A 14,928-nucleotide genomic window follows, 5' to 3' on the forward strand; every position below is an offset into this window, starting at 1 on the left:
TTCTGCAATTCAACATTTTGTATGCAAAAATAATAACCAGTTTACCAAGTTTACGTAAAACGAATCTACCCAATAGGATTATCAAGGCGCCGTCGAAGAATCGTAAAGCGCTACACGAGGTTACCGAGGTGTTATGTCGTTTAAACCACTTTAAGCAACAAAGAGTCGCATGGCTCGATCCCTTCCGATGAAAGATATAGTGCAAGATGCATATTTTTCAATGCATCTTCTAAGGGACGCACCATTAGATACCAAGGGGGGGCTGGGTAGTTTTTGAAAAAAAAAAAAATTTTGACGCGCCATCTGAGCAAAAAAAAAAATTTGCTCCACCTCAGACTAAAAAAAAAAATTTGCTCCACCTCGGAGCAGAAAAAAAAAGATTTGATGTCAAGGGTGAAAAAAAATTTGTCACAGTTAGTGAAGAAAAATGAACCTAATATAGCTTATATTGTAAAAAATTTTCGCGCTTTGCGCAAATTTGCTCCCTTTTTCATTACCACTATTTATTTTAGCTTCAAAATGGTACGTATTTTGTGCGCATTTGTTTGTGAACAGATATTATGTAAGCTGGGTCTGTGAGTGAAAACACTTGATTCACTCTACTTCACAGATTTTCACCAAATTCCACCCCAATGTCAAAATTATTATAGAAATCTGTGCCACATGCCAGGGCCACATGACTGATTGAGAGCATAGGCGTAGATCCAAGGGGGATAAATCCCAAAAAAATTTGCTAGGGGGTGGTCCATACAATCATCCCCAATGTTGACGCCTGTGTGGGTTTCTGATGAAATTAACCTAAAAAAAACCCAATTTTTGCGCGCTTTGCGCGCATTTATTCTACATTAATGTACCGTATTTCCCCAGTTTAGCTTCAATATGCCAAAATTGTTCGCGCCAAAAGAGGTTCATTATACTTCAAGAAAATTTTTACACATAAAAATAATGATGTTCTTTGTGGCACTCGAAATTTAGGTGTTACAAAACGTTAAAATGATTAAAAATATGGACAAAATTTGACAACTCGACAAACAAATTGTTGAAAATTATAGGACTTTACGATGCAAAAAAAAAAAATTTGTCTCTCCGAGGTGTTGAAAAAAAAAAATTTGCTTCATCCAGGGGCTAAAAAAAAAAATTTGCTTCACCGAGGTGCTAAAAAAAATTTTTGTCACGACCCCAACTACCAAGCCCCCCCCTTGATATCTAATGGTGCGTCCCTAAGTAGGCAAGGGGTCGAGAATTGTATATCTGAAATGTCATTTATAGAAGCAAAGTAACTCACCATAGAGACGGATTAAAGCTGATTAAGAAGTGCAGAAATCGTTAAAAATAAACTGAAATAAATAAAAAGTACCTCGGGGAAAGTTGTATTTGTCGATAATTGGACCGATATTTTGCTTATGTTTTAGCTTCTTGGGGGTCATGGGGTTCGTGGGGTTCTTGCAGTCGAACATGTGGTAGTGGAACTAAGAATCGAACCAGGACTTGTTCTGGACATGGCTCATGCAGCGGTTCAGCTACTGACTCGTCATCCTGCAATACACTAATCTGTTGTAAGTGTAATTAAAATGTTCACAAATATAGTCCACTAATGGTCGTGTATTTACTTACTCAAAGGATATTTGCATTAGCCTGAGGAAAAGGTACAAATTGTGATAAATTTAACAAATATCACCACTAAATCTTTATTTCAGCTTCATGGCAGTCATGGGGTCCGTGGGGTACTTGCAGTAAGACATGTGGCAGTGGAACTAAGATTCGAACCAGGACCTGTTTTTGTCGTGAGTGATTTTTTTAAAATAAATCTAACGCTGATCTAACCTACTAATGCTCACGTTTTATACACAGCCTTGGTGAATTTCTATTAGTCACAAGATAGCTAAGGCGCCAGAGCAAGGAAAACGGGAACAAAGCAACTATGTGTAAAAATCGTGATAAAATAAATAAAAAGTATGTCGGAGAAAGTAGCATTAATCAGTGTACTTCGGGTATATTTATAAATGCGCTTTTATATATACGTATGTGACCAGATGGCCAGTGCCACATTTGCATTACATCATTGAAACTCACTGTCAATCACTGAAATGGCGACCATTAAGTGAGTGGCTACAGTTATGAACTTGTTTCGTGGCTAGCACTGGCAAGGAACATTGGCTGGAGGTTCGATATTAATTTGCAAGGATATTTGATACGAAGGAGAAGCAATAGATTACGTAATACATTGTTCCTTTGATGCCGAATTGATTTACCCCCGGGCTCATGATTATTGCACAGCCCCCACTTACTTATTATTTTATAAATATTATTTGTCCCCCTATCGGCTGGGCAAAATCCCCTCCCTTTTATACTCATTTTTTTTTTGCACAGTCCCCCCTTCCGTCTAAAATTAAACTTTATAAGCCGTTTGAACCAAACTGACGTATGCAATTACAATAATATAATACCACGACAATAATGTGTATGACGATCGAACTTGCCACATTGGCTGAATAAACCATGCATCAATACGTGAAATGTACGTCAAATTGTCATATAACGCGTGAGCGTGATGTATAGTATACGTCTTCCTCAGCATGTGTATACACTGTACAGTCATCCACATATTTATACTCTAAGTTGAACGTCAAAGGGTGTACAGATTACCGATTTAGCATGCGGCGACACAAAAAGGTGCTTAAAAACACATTCTGAATTTGGTTTTGTCCATTTTGTTACTTAATTGTTAGGGTTGAGGGGGTCGGGCGGGGACAGCTATAACCTATTAGTCCGATTTCGTTAATTTACTGTCGTTAAAATTAGAGTGGGGAGGGAAAATATTTTTCTTGACCCCCAAATAAATAAATTCATGACCCATACCTTCAAAAGAAAATGACAGTCCCCTAAGTTCCCTGTCCTCACGTGCAAATCCCATTACGTCATCGATATGGCTAATTGGCACGCCCATTATGCACAGAAACAATGAAATATAAATTTGTAAATCAGCTTTATCTAGTTTTCCGTCGTTACGTTTTTTCCGTAACGGAAAACGCAAATAAAGAGTTTATCTTTCGGGTCAAATTATTTTACCCTTTGCAATAAATGCTACTATTTTGCAAAAACAATTTTCCTTGCGACCTGTCATTTTCGCCTATACTTTTGCATCTGGAGTTTGTGTACGTCCGGGTACCTCACATCGTTGAATAGGGTATGGCGACTTGTAGATGTCACGTGCGCATTTATAAAAGCGCATTTATAAATATAACCTAAGTACACTGTTAATACATAGTAATTTTAAAATAATTATTATATTTATATTCAGCTTCCTTGTCACTGGGGTCCCCATGGAGTGCTCCCAACACTTGCCCAAGTGGTCCATGCAGTGGATTGGCTAACGATTCATCATCCTGCAACACACAAAACTGTCGTAAGTAGAAGCATAATGCCCAAGCCCATCAATGGTCATTTATTTACACACTCAAAGAATAATTTGCATTGCCCACAATGTCACTGGGGTCATGCAGTGGATTGGTTAGCGATTCATCATCCTGCACACGCAAAACTGTCGTAAGTAAAAGCATAATGCCCAAGCCCATCAATGATCATGTATTTACAAACTCAAAACATAATTTGCATTCAGTTGGCCACAAAAAAGTCCAAATTGTGATAAACTAAATAAAAAGTACTTGCAGTAGGACATGTGGCAGTGGAACTAAGACTCGAACCAGGAGGTTGAAAGTTCATAAGGGCAATGCCGGGTAGAATGGCGCGTGTTCGTGAACAGCTTTTAGTCTCCTCCGCCTTCGCAGCACGCTTTAGTTTGATTTCACTCACTATGTGGAATGACTGGAATCACACTAATTTGAGTAGCAGAACATGCACAAATACATGGGATACTGTTCAGCATATCATGTTTAGAACCACGGCGTCATTCGTCATTGGGCCAAGTGTTTTTAAAATGCGTAAAAACAACTTGATTTAAATGCTAATTATTGCACATTCTGAGGAAGTCTGATCATCTTTTTGAAATAGCCGAGTGGGCGGGTTTTCGATGAAATATTTTTTGTGTAAAAACTGAAGCATCCTATGTATAAAGGAATAAATGAATATTAACTGCACAGCATATATAACGATTCGTGATACCCAATTGTGGTACAGTTGGTGTCGTTTAGAAGGCAGAGAATTTTATTTCAATTTTATATACGCCAAAATATTTCCTGAATTTAATAAAAATAAATGCCGAAAAGATTATGAAAAATCTATGTCCACACAAAAGATTACTGTTTCGTCTTTATGGGAATTTTATCTTTTAATATCTGAAAGAAACTTTGGGGGACCTATGTGGACTTTTACTATAAATTGCAAAAATCCAGACCGTCTTAGAAGAAAAATGATAGGCTGACTACCTTCCTTGCAAACCAACGCGATGAGCACACTCGGCACAGAGGACGTGCCCGAAATCAAAATCGATTATGTATTGTGTATCATATACCCCTCGTATTGTCTGAAAATTCAACAATATTACAAGATAATAGTGGTATTTCTATTCTATACCCGATCGATGTTGGAGTTGCCTGTAGCCTATATGTCTAAAATTTAATTTGGCTACCAATAAGTCATGTGGTCCAGTGGATTAGCGCGCTGGGCTTGAGTATTCTCTGTGTAACAGCGCCATGGGTTCGAGGCCCACCTCTGCCCAACAGAAATCCCTTTTTAGCGATTAAGTTTAAATTCAGCTTGATTCAGCTTTAACGATTGTTTATGCCAGAGAGACTACTACTGATGTCATTTTCCAATCTGACTTATTCCCTGGTATCGCGGATATGTTGGAATTGCAATTCTCGCTATTCGCAATAAGGGCGCCGCCAGCGGTTTGCGATGTATCATGGGAAAAATCGTGATGTATCATGGGAAAAGGTCGACATCCAAGTCCGCGCATAGTCACGAACGCGTGACAATAATTCAAAATAAATTACCATGCTATTACATAGGAACATGTGACAATATTTTTTAGTTTGTCAAAATAAAGGTGTTACACGCGAATCGATACTCAATAATGTCGACTTTTCCCATGATACATCACGATTTTTCCCATGATTTGAAATGGTGCGCCCTTATTGCGAATAGCGAGAATTGCAATTCCAACATATCGCGATACCAGGAATAAGCGATTGAAAATGACATCAGTAGTAGTCTCTCTGGCATAAACAATCGTTAAAGCTGAATCAAGCTGAATTTAAACTTAATCGCTAAGCGACGAGCGATTGGTAGTTGACCTCATTGGCTAGAAAATAATCGCTTATCGCTCAGCGATGGAGTATAAATTCAACTTTGTACTCGATCGCTTTTGCAGAAAAGCGTTTCTCACGCATGCTCATTGTTTACTTCCGTTTCCAGAGCGTCAAATGATACATATCGCTGAGGAAAAAGTTGGAAGTTTTGCGAGTTGAAGAAATCTCAAATCTTCAATTAACCAATTATTTCCTATCATTAAGGGATCTAAAATGAGCGTTTATTGCGTTTCGACAGTATTTTTTGTGGGACATGAGAGCACCTCAGACCTATCGAATTGCATTCTGAATACGAAGCATGTCTTTCTGATATCAAATAATTTTCATTTTTGACAATCACAATATAATACAAATTTTATGACAAATTATAAAAATTTGATATTTTTCAAATTTTGATATATAACAGTCCTCGAAGTAAATTATATAAATCTAATGATATATTCTTAAAGTGTATGTAGCAGGGAGGAAAAAGCCGACGGTCAATTGAAAATGTTGACCTTTCATATTGAAGATATGGATTTTTTTCCCAAAAAGACCTAATTTTTTTTTTGGTGTTTTGGGAAAAAAATCCATATCTCCAATACGAAAGGTCAAAATTTTCAATTGATCGTCAGCTTTTCATCCCACCTACATACACTTTAAGTATAAATCATCAGATTTATAAAGTTTACTTCAAGTACTGTTAAATATCAAAAATATCAATTTTTAATGATTTGCCATAAAATGTGTATTAAATTGAAAATTTCAAAAAATCAAAATTATTTGATATCAGAATGTCATTCTTCGTATTCAGAATGCAATTCGATATGCCTGATGTGCTCTAATGTCCCAAAATAAATACTGTCCAAACGTTCATACCCCACCCCTTAACTTGCGGAGATGAATTAATTCAAACCAATAATTGTTGACAGCAATGGATGTTCTAAAAATGTTTTTTTGGCCTTTCAAATGTTTTGTGGCCTTTGTGGTCTGCAATCGCGATCGCCATGATTAGTATAAATGAAAAAGCGACGAGCGATGCATCGCCAAATTCGGCGATTGCTCATATCGCTTTCCAAAAGCGAAGCATCACAATCGCTCAGCGTTCGGGTATAAATTCAGCTTTAGTCATGAAAATATATGAATGAACCCCAAAAGTTTAAACTTCCATCACACTGAATAAAATTAGCTGTGCATCATCACTAATATTATAACAAGGGAATACTTTTGCACCAAAAGTTTGTGAACTAAGGATAGGCCTATATTTGTGTATAACTGCTATTCATTTTGTTCACACAGGCGATCAAGCTGATGACCCATGCCAACAAGTTAACATAATCAGTCGTAACGATTGGGGAGCGAGATCTCCAACGGTCGTTACGAACTTAACGAGGCCAGTATCTTACAGTTTTATACACCATACGGCTTCACCAAAGTGTTCCACCAAATCAGAATGCAGTCGAAGAGTGCGGGGCTTTCAGAACTACCACATGGATACAAATGGTAGGTATAGTACAGCAGATTAGTGAATCAATCGATCCTAAGGTGATAACAGCAACATAACCGTAAGTGGTACTACGGTCACTTTTCATATTTACCAGTAAAATAAACATCTCAAAAAAGTAACTAACCCCCCTTAAATAATGACCATTATTCATAAACGGGCGATTGTATTACAATTCTGTAAATTACGTTGGAAGCAGAATTTATTTCTGCACATTTTGACACCTCATTTGTAGCAATTCACTAAATATTGACGTCACAGCCTACATTTAAATCAATGTAACCCAAGATTTGAAAGTTGCAGTAAATTGTATTGATTTTGTATTCAGTATAATGAAAGGATATCTGATATCTGAGTGATTTTGTATTGTATGTAAGTGCAACTTTCAAATCTGGACCTCACTACATTAAATTGACTGGTGTCTTTATGAATAATGGCTATTATTTAAGGGGGTTAGTTACTTTTTTTGAGATGTTTACATTAGCCAACGTCAGGGGGATGAGACTGCACAGGGTTAAATATCGGGACCTACAATCTACGAAAAAAGTCCTTGGAACGCTTGGTACACTCTGTCGAAATTCCGTGCAGAATTTCATATGATCATGGAAATGACGTATATTTTGCCTGGGAACAAGCATGACATCTACAACAATGTTATACCCTTCCCCTCTCCCCATCAATCAATGTTGGAACACATTGGGAAACCGCTGAAGACTTTGGTATTTCTCAACATTGCACGGGGGAGAGGGGGTGACAGTTTTCCGTTATTTACACGCAAGCGTTCCAAGACTTTTTTCGTTGATTGTAGGTCACAATATGAGAAGAAAGAGGTGATATACCACATGGAGCTATTAACGATGGAGAAGCAATAGATTACGTAACGCATTGTTCCTTTGTGCCGATTTGATTTTCCGACAAGCTATTCATCGAAAGGTACCTTTTGTTCGGGACAAAAGGGTTCCGCCAATAAATCGGTAACTGACCTGACAGCGTATTAACGCTTTAATAGGCAGGCTACTGTCAATAAGTGATCAAAGGAAAGGCGCATGAAAGCGCTTACACGAGCCAAAGGTACCTTTTGTTGTCATACAACCCACGGGTGTGATTGAGTATATAGCCGAAAGCACAAAAGGCACACTTTAGCCGTCGAATGTACAGTTCGTTATCACCCACCTGACTTTAGGTCGCTTCATTTAAATAAATTGAATACTCTTACTGATCGATTACACATCAGAATGTATTAAGGCTGCCAGGTCCACGTGCCTATAAATGTTTTTTTTCTCAAATTCCCATCTAGTTCTATTTTAAGAAGCAGATTGGCATAGAAACAGTTGCTTACCAAACGGGGTGGGGGCAGCAGCTTCCCCTGTGAAAAGTCTTGGGATTGGATGAGGGAGGAATAGGGTAGACTGTCCCACAGTCTCGGTTCCATCACTGGGTAAATAATTAGAGCTAAAACCACCTTCTCCTTCACTCCAAATATTAATACCAACACACCACTAAGCCCTAACTACCCAGCAATAAAGTTATAGTGCTCCTGGAGCACTGTGTGTCGACAAAAACTCAATCAATATACATACCAACTTATTTATTTTTATAATAGCTCTCCTAATCCGAGACTGTTCCGCTTTGATAGTAAACTCCCTTCCAAATAATTATCAAGCTATGTTACGTGACTGTTGCGTCAATTATGATAGCCCCACCCATTGTGAATTCAAATAATTATCATCACTCGTCGATAGTCGATAGACATCCCAATAAAGCCAGTTCCCATCACTTTCCTTATATTTCTATTTATCTACTTGTCTTTATTATATCTTTTCATTTCTCCTTCCTCCATCCCTCTGTCATTATCCATATCCCCTCCCCCCCCTTCCTCCCTCCTCCCAAGAGGGGAATCTGCCCCTTCCCAACCCTCCTCCCCTCTTTGGGTACGCCACTATTTCTATACCAATCTCCTTCGTAAAATAAAATTAAATCGAAATTTCTATAAAACATCCTTTACAGACCTAGAATACTTTGCTTATACTTACATGTATACGTATAGCGATTACCATTATAGTGTAGATATGTGGAAATGGCAGCCTTCATACATTCTAATATGTAATCGATCAGCAAGAGCATTCAATTTATTTAAATGAAGCGCCTAAAGTCAGGTGGGTGGTAAAGATTATTGCATCGACAGCTAAAGCCTCCTTATAGATTTCAGACCCACACAAGCACACATTTGGGAACAAAGTATTCTAGCCTAGAATACTTTGGTAGGAACAATGGTACCACTTTACACATGACTGCCCTTACACATGACTGTATTGTGGTCACTTATTGATACTCGGCTGTTGTGTAGAGCGTTAATATGATGCCGGATCAGTGACCAATTTAATGGCGGAACCCCTTTGTTCGAAACAATGGTACCACTTTAAGAATAGCCTGTCGCAACTTCTAATCGGCATCAAACGAACAAAGCATTATATAATCTATTGTGACTCTATTTCTATTAAAAGCTCTTTGATTAAAACTATAATGTGTGATTTGCTTCACAGCGACGCCCTCAACTTTACTCGGATTTCTACTTTTTCTTTTTCCATAATTATAATACCCAGTGGTGTACTAAAATACCACGTAAAAGACTAAGCCTGAAGCGCTTGAATAACAGTAAAATTTACGTTTTTATATTAAAACCGGGGATACCCGGTTTTATTCAGGGTTCACATGCTTGCTAACATGCTCCGTGGATGTCAGCGTATGTGTACACACGTCGAGCGCGATGCTCCGTGCAGTATGTAATACGATCGGCGAGCTAATAGACGCATTGTAGGCGCTGATGATGAAATCGCAATTTTCTTCGTTTGCTTGGCTCGAAATTAAAAGAGGAAAATGTGATCAGTGAAAACTAGCATTCCAATAGGAATCTAATCTTTATGCAAATCACACATTATTGCTTTAATATCCTGCATGTTATGCCTCATGATATTAAATGCTCTGAAGGAAATAAATTGGTGCGTCATTTTCATTGGCTTCTTTTCATCCTCATACTCTATAGGTTGGAGTGATATCGGTTATAGTTTTCTTATTGGTGAAGACGGCAATGTCTACGAAGGACAAGGCTGGGATCGACAAGGGGCTCATACCAAAAACTATAATCACGTTGGCCTGGGGTTCTCTTTTATCGGTAATTTCACGAGCGAGTTGGTACGTTTCTGTACAATATTTCTATATCCTATAGTTCTGCACTAAAATTTACTGTATAATAAGTTTTGCATCCGTTCTTAGCAGTAATTTCTTTTTGACATATCGTTAGTCAGCCTACTACGATAATTGCCTAAGTCATTTTTTGTAATTTTGAGAACAAATTAGGCCTACAAAATATGGTTGAGGCATGCATCAGTTACGTAATCACCCTAATTATTTCTAATTATTGTCTTTAATTTGACTAATCAGCATGTGTTCTTGTGCAAAGATTGGTGATTAAATGCATGTTTGAATTATATTTTGTAGGCCTACTTTGTTCTCAAAATTACCAAAAAAAAACTTAGGCAATTAGCGTAGCAGGCTGACCATAATACATAAGCCAAAGAATTAAGGTACCAGTTATGTTCATCCCCTGTATATCCTAAACAGGCAGATATGTCATAATTGGAACAAGCAGCCAATAGCTGCATCATATAGCTCGAATTTAAGACCTCATTCGTTGAAATTTTTCAAGAAATTAAGACACGACTATGATCCCAAAACCAATGGAAGATGTCAATTTAAAAGTTGCAGTTTGCTCCATTGCATGCCCTATTGATTTGTACGCGTTCGAACAAGAGAACTAGCGCCGTGTTTCCATTGATTAGCACATTTAAACTAGCGTCGTGCTTTCATTGATTAGAACACAAAAGTGCAACTTTTGAATTCGTTCCTTCATTAGGTTTTAGATCACCGTTTCTCTAATTCTCAACCAATTTCAACAAATAAGGTCTTAAATCAGAGCTAAAGAGTACAGGTATTGGCTGCTTGTTGTAATTTTGACATATTTGTCTTTATTTAGGATATACAGGGGTTAACAAAACTGACACCTTCATTCTTCAACTTCCTTCATGTCCTTTATATATTGTAGTCGACCTCGATCAGAAGATACGATGAATTTGTCTCCAATGCAGCGTGATCTGTAAAAGCTTGTAAAACGGTACTAGCATATAAAGTCTCACTTTCAAGCAAGCTTCAAGTATTTTTTTTTTCTGTCTGTGTCACTCACTATCTCTCTCCAGCCCAACCAAGCCGCTCTTGATATGGCACAAAACATGATAGCCTGTGGAGTACAGTTAGGAAAGATCCGGTCTGATTACACCCTACGTGGACATCGAGACATGAGAGAGGGGTTGCCATCCACATCTTGTCCCGGTAACAGAATGTATGACGAAATAGTAACATGGCCTCGTTATTAACTATAACCTGATTATGTTTTTCATAAGACCGTATAAAATTAATGTTTTGGTTCTCGTCCCCTCCCTCCTCAAATTTCTGGGATTTGTCAGATTTTTTAAAAAGATTTTTCAATTTTTTTAGACTTTGGAATGATTTATGAAGTCTTCATACATATAAATAAGTTTATTAGAGAACAATGATCACTTCCAAGTCTTTTTGTGATACTCTAGGGGTTTATCCCTCAGAATCTCACATTTGAAAAAAAATTTAAAAGGGCCCCATCGTTTCCTCAAGCAAATTTAATACAATGCAAATTTTACATTGGAAAAAACCACCCCTCTCCTCATCAATTCATGAAAATCCTCTGGACGAGAACCAAAAAATTAATTTTATAAAGCCTAAACTATAAAACGTAATTATAATGCATATTATACCTGACATGTATAATATATTAAAATATATACATGTCGTCGCTGATTTGATTAACAAATCGATTTTTTTTACATAAGTTGAATTTATTAATTATGCTAAATAAAATTGCATTATTACTATTAGCGCATTGTAGCAGAAAGGGGTGCTACCCCGGGGGTGCTACTATGTTAAAAAAAAAGAAGTAGGTGTAGTATTATGACAACACATTGGCCTCATAGCATTATAGTTGCAGCATAGAACTATTGTACACTGTAAAAAACAACGGATAACACTTGATAAACACTAAAACGCGTTTATATTTATATTACACGTAAAAGAAGGCTATTTTGAGGCGTTGTATACGATTAACACTATAATACGTTATAGGGATTTATTGATGGATTAGTAACACGTGTTTATATCGGTGATATAAAGGTGTTTATATTTTTATCACAAAAACGTTTATAAACGTATTATGGTGTTTATCGTATGCAACGCCTCCTACACTTTTACCTGTAAAATATACATGTACATTAATTGCGCAAACTCGAAAGCACAATCAGCGTACGCCTGTGTGATGTGCCATAGAAATGATATAGCCTACCTCTTTGGCTGTCATGGCTGTGCTGAACTGCGTGCATGCGTCTGCCCAATTCTAAGCCGAACAAACTTTATTAAATCGTCAATGGCAATAATAATGAGGACGACGGCGCTGTAATTTAGCAGACTGGCCCGAGACTGGCGTATTACGATAAGTTGATATAGACGAATCCAACGAGCCAAGTCATGGTCAGGATTTGGTCGGCCATTACTGGCCCCGCAGCACCAAACTGGTGTTGTGACTGCCCAATTGGTGGATTAAAGCCGCTTAAAATTCGATTCTTTTGTGTTGTAAACTGTCATCATTCTTTTGACTACGTGTAACACGGGTGATAGAATGCAGTTTAAAATACCCTCCAAGGCCGTATCATTTCACATTTTAGGAGATGGAGCCGACGGGGACCCAGCTATGACTGTCATTGAGGTGTAGGAATGCGTTAAATTGGATTCGTCTATAGGCCACTATAGCTTATCACAGTATTAGAAAGAAATTATTGGACTATTATTAAAAGTCATATTTTGTTTGATTTGACATACCAGTATATAATTACTTTGTTAATACCAGTATATAATTACTTTGTTACTTAATTACTGTTAATTGTTTTTCCGCATTTTTGTGTATAAGCTCTTTAACAATACTCTGGATTGAACGTGAAACACAATCCCTGTCTTCCCAGTTAGATAACAACAATAAGCAACTACAGCATAAAAAGGAGCAAAATGATATCTGAAAAAAAAACACACACACAAAAAAAATCAAGTTTGCAAAGGCAGATCTGGACGTTTCCGACACCGTTTGAGAAAACAGATCAATGTGCAAAATTAATAACACTATTTTACTCATTTTACTTTTGTGGACCCGATACTACAAGCTGTATGAAAATGATTGATACCCATAATGTTGATGTTTATTGAAATGCCCGACTCTTTAATGTAACATTGGATACTCTTGAAATGTCCAAAATGTAGACCTATAGTTTATGACTTGTCATGATATCATGTGTTGAATTTTGATAGTCAGACTCAAAACTTATGGGTACCAATTATTTTTATAAAGCCTATAATCTAACATGTCGTTCATGGGTCCATACGCTCAAAACAATAATATTGTTGAAGACCGAATTAAAAAGACTAGTTTGCGTCTGACGTCAGGGCAAAGGCGCGGCTTGATTGGTTGCTGACTTGCGCAGTACAGCACTTTTGGTCTATAGTTAACAGGACGTCATACGCAAACTAGTCTTTTTAATTCGGTCTTCAATAATTATAGGTTTTTATGACAGTTGACGTTTTTTGCGTTTAAAATGAACAACATCTTTATCATGAACTCTAAGTATATTTGGAAATAAAATGTACTATTCATTTTCAGTATTTGAAAGGAAATAAAAGCATTAGAACTTGAAGAGTTTTGTTGTTTTTCTTTGTTCTTGTTGATGCGCATTACAAGATATCAAATGGGCTATTCAATTTAAAAACACTCCCCCTGTGGAAGATTTTTGAAATATCTTCCACAGGGGGAGTATGAATTTCAAATGGAATGAACACATTAGGCAGCTCCGTTTGAAACTCACCATCCCTCTGTGGAAGATTCAGGTTGAATCTTTCTCATAGGGTGTATGAAATTCAAATGGAGCTGCCTAATGTACTAATTCCATTTACAATTCATACTCCCCCTGTGGAACATGTTTCCAAAATCTTCCACCGGGGTAGTGTGGATTTTAAATGGAATAGCCCAATTTACGTGATACAACAAGCTTGATATCCACAAATAATGGTGAACGTGGTTCACTTGTTTTCTGGACCTTTTAGATACTCGTCACCCGGGGGATGGAGGAGTTTCTCTCCATCCAACTTGGGATTCCCCCAGTCAGATGAAAAAAACCCACCAAAAACCACTGTTGGGTTTAAAAACCAAATTTTTTAGATATTGCCCCTCCCCCACACTTCATTGTGTCCCTGGTGCCGTCACTGAACACAGATGACACCTCCATCCAAACGACCGGTTGTGTACTTTGATTAATGATTTGGTTTAAAAAATGAAACATGCCAAAATTAGAATGCATAAATTTAAAATTAGACGTTTTACTTGATTGTCGCAGCATATGAAAAACACCCTAAACATTGATGTTTTTGGCCTTAATTCATAAATTTATTAGGATTACTAAATGATTAGGATTTATCTGTTTCATTTGGCAAAACAGGATAATATTCTTAAATCTCAAAAAAATTAGTACTGTATTTTTTCTGGAACGGGGAGTATATAGGTTTCAGGTGGTGGCCGCATTGCATTCTCTAAATTCAGTAAATTTTCATCGTCAACAGTGTAATTGAATGGGATTATTTTGAAATTTTAAAACGCTTGAAATATCACAAACAAATGGGCCTATGTTAATAAGTAATATAAATACAAGCTAAAACCGTTGGGGTTCGATAATGAACCCCACAAACTAACCAAGTATATTGAAAATGCCATACGGCCGGGCGGTTTCACAAGTTGCCGGCTCGATCATGTCATCCACCACCTGATAGGTTTAGCGTCTTATCCAATCAGATCAAAGGATGCAATTTTGAAAATCAAGTTATTATCATCATCAATTTGAACAGTAATCAAATTATAGTCCACCAACTATCTACTGCTAGTAGCACACTACTTCATCCACTATCTACTGCTGATAGCACACTACTTCATCCACTATCTACTGCTGATAGCACACTACTTCATCAACTATCTACTGCTGATAGCACACTACTTCATCA

General features: G+C 37.3%; 1 protein-coding gene across 1 annotated transcript in view; it reads left to right on the forward strand.

The window, feature by feature from the left end:
• LOC140140062 (uncharacterized) overlaps nucleotides 1-13,568 on the forward strand; it is a 52,193-nt gene extending 38,625 nt beyond the window's left edge. The window contains exons 31-36 of the mRNA XM_072161877.1: nucleotides 1,413-1,556; nucleotides 1,698-1,784; nucleotides 3,302-3,406; nucleotides 6,549-6,752; nucleotides 9,797-9,945; nucleotides 11,007-13,568. Coding sequence (XP_072017978.1) covers nucleotides 1,413-1,556; nucleotides 1,698-1,784; nucleotides 3,302-3,406; nucleotides 6,549-6,752; nucleotides 9,797-9,945; nucleotides 11,007-11,183 — 866 coding nt within the window. The 3' untranslated portion in view covers nucleotides 11,184-13,568. The remainder of the gene's footprint in view (nucleotides 1-1,412; nucleotides 1,557-1,697; nucleotides 1,785-3,301; nucleotides 3,407-6,548; nucleotides 6,753-9,796; nucleotides 9,946-11,006) is intronic.
• Nucleotides 13,569-14,928: the final 1,360 nt, after the last annotated feature.

This window comes from Amphiura filiformis, chromosome 2, assembly GCF_039555335.1.
Source record: "Amphiura filiformis chromosome 2, Afil_fr2py, whole genome shotgun sequence".
In the NCBI taxonomy this organism is placed as follows: Eukaryota; Metazoa; Echinodermata; class Ophiuroidea; order Amphilepidida; family Amphiuridae; genus Amphiura; species Amphiura filiformis.